Source organism: Fukomys damarensis, unplaced genomic scaffold (genome assembly GCF_012274545.1).
Source record: "Fukomys damarensis isolate Sample0158 unplaced genomic scaffold, DMR_v1.0_HiC HiC_scaffold_19, whole genome shotgun sequence".
Classification (NCBI taxonomy): domain Eukaryota; kingdom Metazoa; phylum Chordata; class Mammalia; order Rodentia; family Bathyergidae; genus Fukomys; species Fukomys damarensis.
Genome location: NW_022900931.1, coordinates 65,453,723 through 65,463,886, shown reverse-complemented (window position 1 = coordinate 65,463,886; position 10,164 = coordinate 65,453,723). Strand labels below are relative to the sequence as shown.

Below are 10,164 nucleotides of genomic sequence, written 5' to 3'. Positions count from 1 at the left end.
TTCAGCTCAGCGGGAAGGCCTTGAGTTTAATGCCCAGTACCAGAGAAGTAAAAAGTCAACACCACCCCCCGAAAAAACAGGGCTAGTGGGGCCTGAGACCCAGTGTGAAGAACTCACCCTCCCCCGCGACCCTTCACAGACCGGGCTGCCTGGCCTCCTCACTTGTGAAGAAAACTTTTGTGGTTAATGAGTCTCAGAAAAGTGAAGTGAAAGTTCTCTTTTAAAGGAGATTAAACGGGGGGGCGGGCACCGAGAGACCGCCACCCCCACCCCTCTACTGGGCAGTCAAGCACAGCTCTGTGCCTGAGACCTGTCCTCGCCCCTCCCCGAGTCACCCCGAAACCTGGGTGCGGTGTGGGCAGGGCTGAGAAGAGGGTTCCCCCAGTAGCCTGGCTCCCAGAGATGTCGTCGCTACCGCTGTGGCCGCTGCTGCTGACCCTGCTCACTGTGGAGCCCTCGGGGGCCGCCACCCTGATCCGGTAGGGGACCCCGGTCGCGCTGACCCCCAGGAAGATTCTGTACCTCTTGCTCTTTAGGCCTGGGTCTCTCACTTTGGTGCAGTGGATGCCAGATCCCGGTGCCTCCCTCAGGCCCCCGATTTCTAAACTAGGAGCTCATTGCTGAGGGCTGTGGAGACCCTGAATGGTGTGTGTGTGTGTGTGTGTGTGTGTTGGAGATGGGACCCAGGGGCGCTCTACCACTGAGCCATATTCCTAGCCTTTTTTAATTTTATGACAGGGCCTCATTAAGTTGCCTAAGGTGGCTTTGAGTTTAAGATCCTCTCGCCTCAGCCTCCCCTGTAGCTGGGATTACCAGCATGCGCTACACCTGGTTTATGACTTTGCACTTTTAAGTCCAAGATTCCTCAATGCTGAAGCCCATGACTGGAGACCCCCCTCCCAAGGCAGTTTTAGTGTGTGTGAGGCCTCACCCTGAACTTTGATGATCTGGCTTGAGACCCCACTCCAGTTCTTGGAGACCTGGATCTATGACAGTTAAACCAGGACTGCAGCGGCAGATTCACATCCTGCAAACACCCGCCCCACCCCCTTTACTGGGAACCAGATCTAACGGAGAGGTTCGCTACCACTGAGCTAAAGCCCTTTTTACTTCTTGTTTTTGGTACTGGGGATCGAACTCAGGTCCTTGCGCCTGTGAGGCAGGCACCGGAACCACTGAGTTAAATCCCCCCCCCGCCTGTACTTATTTGAATACAGGTAAGAGTCTCCCTAAGTTGCCCCGCTGGGACTGAAACTTGAGATCCTCTTGCCTCAGCCTCCCACAGTGCGGGAATCACAGCCCTGGGCGCCTCCCACCAACACCCGATGGAGGAGGGGTCCTCCGGGAAGCGCAGGGGGACAAAGGTGGGGTAGGGGCCCGGGAGCCGCAAAAACAGCCCGCGCCAACCTGTCATGGATGGAGAGCAGCGAGCACTGAACTGTAGTCCCAGGTCCAAAGGTTGCAGTGCTCCCCCCCTCTGGCCCGCTTGCGCCCCAGGTTCGGGTGGGACAGAGACCGCAGGCCGGCGGGGCCTTCATAGGAAAGGACTCGGCCTGACACCCAGGCTTTGACAGCCACTGGCACAGAAACTTCCCCTTTTCTCTCCTTTTTGACACTGGAGATTGATCCCAAAGCCTTTCCACTGAGCTACGTTCCTTCTCCACTGTCTCTTTTAAATTTTGAGACAGGGCCTCACTAATTTGGTGAGCTGCCCTGGCCGGGCTTGAATTTGTGACCCTCCTGTCTCAGCCTCCCAGATTACAGGTGGGAGCCACCTTGCCTGGCTTCCTCCCTCCTTTGTAGGGGTTGAATGAGACTCTGCTGTGTATGTTAGAAGAGCTGAGCCAAACCCACTGCTGGCCTTTGGCTCCACATACCTGCCTGCCCTCACCTCTTGGAGACAAACTCCTAGATGGCACTGTTGGGGTAAAAAGGTGTATCCTAGGATTTTTCTGGCGCCTTGTACTGGGAATTGAACCCAGGACCTTCACACTGAGCCACTGAACTACATCCCTGGATTTTTTTTTTTTTTTTTTTTTTTTTTTTGAGGCAGGGTCTGAAACTCCTAAACTCTGTTGCCCACATTGGCCTCAAACTTGCAGCAATCCTCCTGCCTCAGCCTCCCCAGTTTACAGGCGTGCTCCACCATGCCCAGCAAGATAGATACCTGCTCTTAATGGGTTACCTGGGAAGCAATGAAAGAATTAGCCAATCGCAGAGCTGAGAAAAATCAAATTTGCAATTAAAAATAAAGGTGTGGGCTAGGAGTGTAGCTCGGTGGTAGAGCTGTGGTTTGCATGCATTAGATCCTCAGCACCACACACACACGCGCGCGCAAGCACGCACACACGGAAGCTGTGTATTATTTTCAGGTATTAGATACATATTTGCCAACCCACCCTCCAGCCAGTTTGCACGAATCTACGCCCCTACTCCCTGCTGAGCACTTGCAGTTCCTTGCCAGTTTGCGGTGTGAAACAAGGTTTCCCACTCTATTTGTATCTCTTTCCATGACTGGCTGTGAAGATCCTTACCTCCTTACTGTGTTTGGAAACTGTCTCTGCCCAAACTACCTGCCCGCCCCCGCCAGGACTGTGAAGTTAACTGGCTGTATTTTCTTGGCTGCTCAAAGAAGACAGGAGACCCCCAGGTTAGAGACAAAGGGCAGTTAATCACTCCCAGGGACTGTAGTAGCCACACATCAGCATTTCTGTCCTTTTTCTGAGCTCATCTGCAGCTGAGGGCCAGGCGGTACCTTCCCAGGCAGGGAGGGCATTAGAGGAGAGGAGCTCTTGAGTTTACACTTTGTTTATTGTACCCTCTTCCTCCTTGTCCTCCAGTGGTACTGCAGATTGAACCCAGGACATTCACACCACCCCCAGTTCTGTTTAAATGTCAAGACAGGGTCTCACTGACCTGCTAAACTGCAGGGTAGGCTCAAACTTGCAGTTCTGCCTTAACCTCCCAGAGTGCTCAGGTTACAGAATGTGCTACCGAGCATGGCTCACGTCTTTTACAATGCACCATGGCCTGCCAGCCCTTTGATCTCTGCTCTCATTTCCCAGGACTCATCACATAACAAAATCCTTGAGAAGGCAGCTGATGGCTCTGTGGATTTTTTTTTTTTTTTTTTTTTTTGAGACACGGTCTCACTATGTAGTTGAGACTGACCTGGAACTCACTATGTAGCCCAGGCTGGTCTTGAACTCACAGAGATCCTCCTGCCTCAGCCTCCAGAGTGCTGGGATTATAGACATGCACCACCAATGCCAGGCTGCAGAAATGTGAAGAGACCCATGGTGAATGGTCTCACAGTACTGGGCTCCCTTATTTATTCGTAACTCTGCCGGCTAGGAACATTAACTGGTGTACAATGTATAATTATTTCACATATGTATCGTGTGTGTGTGTGTGTGTGTGTGTGTGTGTGTTTGTGCGCGTGCACGCATGTGTGTAGGACTATATAGGTTTACATTTTTAGATCCTCACTTATCAGCATTTCCCCCTTGGTCAAGTTTCTTGACTAACTTGGTTAAATTTCCCTTGCTCACTATGCTTAGAAAGGTCTCCTCCCTCTTTTCAGCGTTAAACATTTCACTTGCTTCTAGTACTCTTACAATTTTAGATTTCACGTGAAACCTTGCACAATGAATGTATTTTAGGGTAAAGAGCAAGGTCAGGATTTGGTGCTCCCCTCTCAGTGGTGGGGAAAGGAGTTATCATCATGAAGAAAAACGCAAGGGTTGAGCACCGTGGATGTTTTCCAAGGGCTAAGTTTTACAGTGGGGTCTCTGGAACCACCCGAGACTGCCAAATCCTTGGGGACGACGGCTTACTGAGGGTTTCCGAATACCAGGCAGGTCTTTGGTTGTTTTTTTGTTTTTTTTTTTTTTTTTTTTTGGTACCAGGGATTGAACTCAGGTCCTTGTGCTTTTGAGGCAAGCGCTGAAACACTGAGCTAAATCCCGGGCCCCTGGGCAGTCTTTGGGATGATGTTCCAGTTTGCATTTGTAAAGCCTCTCTCCCTGGGGTGTCAGGTGCAATTCCTGCTACCTGGGACCTCCTTAGAGATTTCCTGTACTGACAGCAGCGTCTAATCTGCCCTGTGACTCTGGGACGGTCCTTCAGTCTCCAGGCAGGGTGGCTCCCTAACCGTCAGCATCTTCCCTTCAGGGTCCCGCTTCGCCGAGCCCACCTGCCACAGGGGATCCTGAACCCACTTCGGGCCTGGGCACAGCCTGCAGGGCCTTCCGGGCTGGGGGTACCCCCCAACAGGGACAATCCTGTCTTTGTGCCTCTCAACAAGTTAATGAATGTGAGTCTCCTCCTGGCCCAGCCTCTACCCTTCTGCCCGCAAGCAAACTCCTTATCCTGTCTCCTATTTCGCTATCAGATGCAGTATTATGGGGAAATCGGCCTGGGAACGCCCCCGCAAAACTTCTCCGTCGTCTTTGACACTGGCTCTTCCAACCTCTGGGTCCCATCCAAGATGTGTCGCTTGTTCAGTGCGCCCTGCTGTAAGCTGAACGGGGGTGCAGGGGGTGCGCCCAGCTCCCCGTGTCTTTTTTTTGAGGGGGGACCGGGGAATCGAACTCAGGGCCTTGGCGCTTGCGAAGCCGGCGGCAGAAGCACTGAGCTAAATCCCCGGCCCCTCCCCAGTGTCTTTTGGGAAGACCATTTTCTTCGGACTTCCTCACAGCGAAGAAGCTGAAAGGAGCAGAAGGCACGGGGTAGACTCCCATCTCGCCCTGACACCTCTCTGCTCTTCTCCTTTAGGGTTCCACCACCGTTACGATTCCAAAGCCTCCAGCTCCTTTCGGCCCAACGGGACGAAATTCACCATCCAATACGGAACCGGACGGCTGAGCGGAATCCTGAGTGAGGACAAACTGACCGTGCGTGACCTTCAGCCCCAGGAAGGCTCAATTTAGAACAACCCCAGGGTCTAGCGCCGGCGGTTTAGGGAGGGGCTTGGAGAGGCGGGGCCTCCTGGTAAGGGGCGGGGCTTCTCAATGAGGGAGGCAGATGGGACTTCTAAACCCCAGACGTTTCAGTCTCAGGGCTGTCTGGGTAACGTCTTCCCATAAGTAACCGCCGCATCTCAATCTACTCCTAGATTGGGGGAATCAACAATGCATCGGTGACTTTTGGGGAGGCCCTGTGGGAGCCCAGCCTGGTCTTTACTTTTGCCTCCTTCGACGGGATATTTGGCCTGGGCTTTCCCATTCTGGCCGTGGACAGAGTTCCACCCCCACTGGATGTCCTGGTGGAGAAGGGACTGCTGGAGAAGCCTGTCTTCTCCTTCTACCTCAACAGGTACTGGGAGCAGAGGCCCGGCCCCAGGGAGGACTTCTGCCACCCTTCAGGAGTGTCCAGCGCGGCACCACCGTCCTTTCTGGAAGTCCTCACTCTCCCTTCAGGAGAACACTTAGCCAACATAACAGCACCCCAACTCTCAGAAGCCTCACAGCTTAAGTGACAACTTAAGACACACTACAGTAACTTTCCGTTCCCAGTGCTTTCTCACTTCAAAACCAAACAGGAAATTCCACACTCCGCCCAATTAAATACTTGGAACCCTCTCTTTACCCTTAAGATATCTCACGTTCCACTCAAGAACACTCAGCAGAAGTCAGAAATTGCCCATTGTAACCCAGAGTCCTGCCTGCTGCTGGGAAGTCCACTCTTACGCTCAGAAACCCTTACCGTCAGGAAGCCCCCCCGACCATCACCCACAGAGGCATTCCTGCGCCCAGTTACCGTGACACCCAGCCCACGCTGCAGGTCCCGCCTCCCTTTTCACAGGCCCCATCACTCCCTGCTGGCTCTGGAGGCCCAACGCCTCTCTAGAGACCTAGGCACACAACTCGGGAGTCTCACCACCCACAGGAAGTCAGTCACTCAGCCCCCTTCTACCCTGGCCACACACCAAGATTCTAAATCTCAATACTCCACCCAGGCACAAGGACATCTGGCTCAGGAACTTTCCCCTCAAAGGTTCTACCGTCCACAGGCAGGTGGGGCAGTGGCATCCCCACTTCAGGATGTCCCAAAGCACACTAAAGTCCTTCCCCAATGGTGTTAAAATCACCACTTCCCCTGGACGTGGTGGCACAGGCCTGTAATCCCAGCTCCTTAGTTCAAGGCCACCTTGGGTTACTTCCTGAGACCCCGTCTCAGAATAAAATGATAATAAAAGGGAGGAAGGGGGGTAGAGAGAGAGAGGGGCAGCATTTCTCTTCTTGCCTTGCTCCCAGCCCCACCATCCCACCTAGAACTAAGAAACCACCCATTTGGCACGAAGTCCCACCTCTGGTCGCTCCTGGGCGGCAGGGGAAAGGCGGCAACACCTACAGCACTCTGCCTCTGCAGGGACTTCGCAGGCGCTGATGGAGGCCAGCTGGTCCTGGGCGGCGCAGACCCCGCCCACTACGTCGCGCCCCTCACCTTCCTGCCGGTCACCGTCCCAGCCTACTGGCAGATCCACATGGACCAGTGAGTGGCCTGGCCTTCCGGGTCCTGGGCTCTGGAGCCCTAGGGCCTTGACTAATGGCCGCTCCTCCCCTTGGCAGAGTGAAGGTGGGCACAGGGCTGACTCTCTGTGTCCAGGGCTGTGCGGCCATTTTCGACACAGGCACGTCCCTCATCACGGGACCCTCTGAGGAGATCCGGGCCCTGCACAGGGCCATTGGGGCCCTTCCCTGGCTGACTGGCGAGGTCAGGACCCATTTTCTGGAGGGTGTGGGCGTGGGCTGGGCAGGCAGTGGGAGGGCCCCTCGGTCTCCAGGGTGGGAAGCAGGTAGCCAGGAGGTAGCCAGGGGCAGACGGAATCGGACCTCTGAGGTGGTGGGGCTGGACGCTGCCATGGCTACCCAGGTGATCTGGGGGAGCGGGGAGGAGTTGAGCCGATAGGTTTATTTAGGCCTGGGTGAAGAAGCTTAGGCGACAAGCCTGTCCACATAAGACCCGGATATCTAGCTGCCCAAAACAGATAGTGCCTGATGGCACTGGGGAGCCAGAGAGGGATTTGAGCGGAGCAAGAATTGCCCATCTTTACTTGTTCCTCTTCATTCCAGCATTTCATTCTGTGCTCCAAAATCCCAACGCTACCCCCAGTCTCCTTCCTCCTCGGGGGTGTCTGGTTTAACCTCACGGCCCAGGACTACGTCATGCAGGTGAGGGACCATCACGATGACGTCAGCAGCACGGCGTGCGCTGGGCTGAGGGTGGAGCCGGGTGTGCCTACCAGGGCGGGGCGAAGCGGTGGCTGGAAGGGAAGAGGCAGCTGGAAGAGCGTTACTGACACCCTGTGGTCCTGTCTTGGCGCCTTGTAGATTTCTCTGGGTGGCTTCCGCCTCTGCTTGTCCGGCTTCCAGGCCTTGGATATGCCTCCGCCTGCAGGACCCCTCTGGATCTTCGGCGACGTCTTCTTAGGGGCCTACGTGGCGGTCTTTGACCGCGGGAGCACGAGCAGCGGAGCCCGAGTGGGCCTGGCGCGCGCTCGCGTTCCCCGAACAGAGCAGAGAGGGGGCGGGACCGCGCGGGCGCAATTCTCCGATTGATGCCCCAGCGAGACACACGTGCACCACGGGATCGCGGAGGTTCAACATCCAGGGAAAGATCCGAGATTCCCATTGAATTCATCTACCTGGGTCTCTTAAGTGCATTTTTTTTGGAGAGAGAAAAAAAAAATTGGTGTTCAGTTCACCAGAGGTTCCTGTTCTGTAAGGCTCACAATAATGGAAGGGAGCCTGTGTCTTATACTACGAATCCCATAAAACCCCTGGCGTTCTCTGCCTCCACACAAAGGCGCCCGGACCGCGGAGCACGCCGGATGTTGTAGTCCGCACCTTTCCACGCTCTGGCGAGGGCGGTAGTAGCCACAACAAGCGTAGGAGGCGACAGGTCACGACCACAGCGACAGGTGGCAGTGGGGGGGCGCTGAAATGGGTGAAAGATTTCCCAACCCTTGTTTTAAGGAGAGGGGATGCCGTTTCTGCTGGTCTCGTCTCCGGTTCCCTTTCTCGCCCCTTTGGATTCTGGGGCCCTGGGTCTGCCATAAAGGCGGAGCTTGAAGCCCCGGGGTAAGGGGGAGCGAGGGCAGCCCCTCCTCCGGCGGTGATGTCACTGCCCCCCCGCAGCCGGTCGCTGCCCAGAGCTGCCGGGGCTGGGCCACCCCTCCCCCAACCGCCAGTGCCGGGATACCCCCAACCCCGCCTCGCCTCGACTAGGGGTGAGTACAGTGGGGGGGGGAGCGGAGGTTCAGGTCCGCGGGCGTAAAAGGACTCGAATCCCACTTATGGAAGCGGGGACTGGGAGATGGGACCCAAAAATGACAGCGGAGCGATTCCCCCTCAGTTCTAAGCTTTGGGGCACCGAGGTATTTGGAGGTCTCGGGGATCAAGGGTCTCCCTTTCCTGGATTTGGAACCAATGAGAATAGAGGTCGTTAAAATCAGAGAAGACCCATCCCCAGGTGCCGGACTCTGGGGAAGTGGGTAAGGAGGATTGGAAAGGAGTCTTGGAGATGGTGGAGGTGGGACTTTGGAGCTTTGAGGAATTCTGTGCTTTGAGCACCTGAGAAAGGATGGATTGGGAGGAGCAGGGACAAGGAAGGATTGGACGTGGACAGGATTAGCCTTTCCTCTCCTGGTGTCTGTTGCTAAGCATGGAGCCCATGTCCCAGAAACTCAGGGCCCATCTTGACCCCCGAAGTCCCTTCTAAAAGACAGGTGGGGACTCCGGACTCATAGATCCCCCATGTAGCCTGAAGAGGTCCCACAAGGCCATAAGGGTGACAGCGTCTAAATTTTGGGCCCAGGGAGCCCTCACCGTCCTATTACTACCCCCCGTTGGAGGGCTCTCCCTCCCTCCGTGGCTTCTAATCCCAAATCTCATCCCGTGGTCTCCCCTTTCCAGATCCTTTCTCCTTACCAAACCCCCACTTTATCTATACCATCTGACCTCTACTAAAATGCTGATTCGGTCCCTTGATCTCCTACATGGCTGCAGTTAAACAGGGGGAAGCAGGGGGCGTGCTTTAGGGGAGGTGGCTGGCTCAGGTCCCTGCCCGGCCCTATCCCAGCTCCAGCCTCCACCCCGCCCCCAAATGGCCTGCAAGCCTCACTCAGCCCTTACCCCGTCTCTCACCTCTGGATCGCCTGCTTCTGCCTGGGGCACACCAGAATTTGGGGCACAGAGCTGTGGTGCCCAGATCTTTTCTTGGCCATGGTGGGTCCCATCAGAGGTATGAGGGCTGCACGAGGGTCACAGACCCTGGACTGAGGTGCTGGGAGAGCCTGAGTCTGGGGAGTGACGGCACCACCACCTTGGCCTGCAGGTCAGGCCCCACTTCTCCAACTCCCTGCAGTGACTCAGCCTGGAGTCCAGGCCAGGATGGGGGTTAGATCAGGGTGTGAGGGGCGGGGCGCCCTGAGAGAAGGGGGCATCCAGAAAGAGACATCTAGAAAGGGAGAGACATGGGGAAGACTCAGGGAGGGGACAGAGGAAAAGAATGATGAGATCCAGAAAGAGGGTGGGAGATGGCTGGAAAGAGGGCAAGGATCGGCCTGCAGGGAGAGGAAAGGGGCGGGGAGTCAGCGACCCAGGTGAATGGGCAGAACCTTGAGGGAGTAAAACACAGAGACAAAGAGGGGACAGACACCAGGAGGGAGAGTGACCCAGGACAGGGAGGCCACCCAGAGACGAAAAGCTAAGAGGGAAGACAGGCCCAGGAAGGGACCGGGATCTCTGAAGGGGCAGCCAGGCCGGATGAAAGAGCAGAGACTGGCGAGGCAGAGTTCTGAGTGACTGGCGCACTGCGGAGTGGGCGCCCAAAGACTCCCCCAAAAAGACTAAGGGGAGGGTATGAAGTCACAGCCGCGGAAAGGAGACTGAGCCCTAGAGAGAAAAGGTACAGAGACTCAGAAAAAGGGAGAGAGGTTCAGAGACCCACAGGGACAGCAGGGACCTAGAAAAGAGGGGCACAGACTCAGGGGCGAGACAAACACTTAGAGATCGGAGAGAGAAAGGAACACCGAGAGACAAGGCACAGGAGCGGGGGTGGGGTGGGCGATACGAACCAGCTGCACACCTGCAGCGGGAGGCGGTGGGCCAGGGACCTAGCCGGGCGCCCGGCAGAGCTCTGACCCTCCCCCTTCACTCC

The 10,164-nt window shown here is 55.9% G+C and overlaps 1 protein-coding gene and 1 long non-coding RNA gene across 3 annotated transcripts in view; one reads left to right on the top strand and one right to left on the bottom strand.

The window, feature by feature from the left end:
- Positions 1–287: 287 nt before the first annotated feature.
- Napsa (napsin A aspartic peptidase) lies at positions 288–7,651 on the top strand. Its single transcript, XM_010640670.3, has 9 exons — positions 288–479; positions 4,174–4,315; positions 4,394–4,517; positions 4,777–4,895; positions 5,117–5,316; positions 6,373–6,495; positions 6,573–6,717; positions 7,077–7,175; positions 7,335–7,651. The coding sequence occupies exons 1-9, from the start codon at positions 403–405 to the stop codon at positions 7,560–7,562; spliced, it is 1,257 nt and encodes a 418-aa protein (XP_010638972.3). The 5' UTR covers positions 288–402; the 3' UTR covers positions 7,563–7,651.
- Positions 4,668–10,164, bottom strand: part of LOC117286890 — a 6,623-nt gene continuing 1,126 nt past the window's right edge. Inside the window, exon 2 of one of the 2 annotated variants that reach the window (XR_004518036.1) lies at positions 4,668–9,899. This is a non-coding gene — a long non-coding RNA (uncharacterized LOC117286890). The remainder of the gene's footprint in view (positions 9,900–10,164) is intronic. The other variant, XR_004518037.1, reaches the window with a different exon arrangement.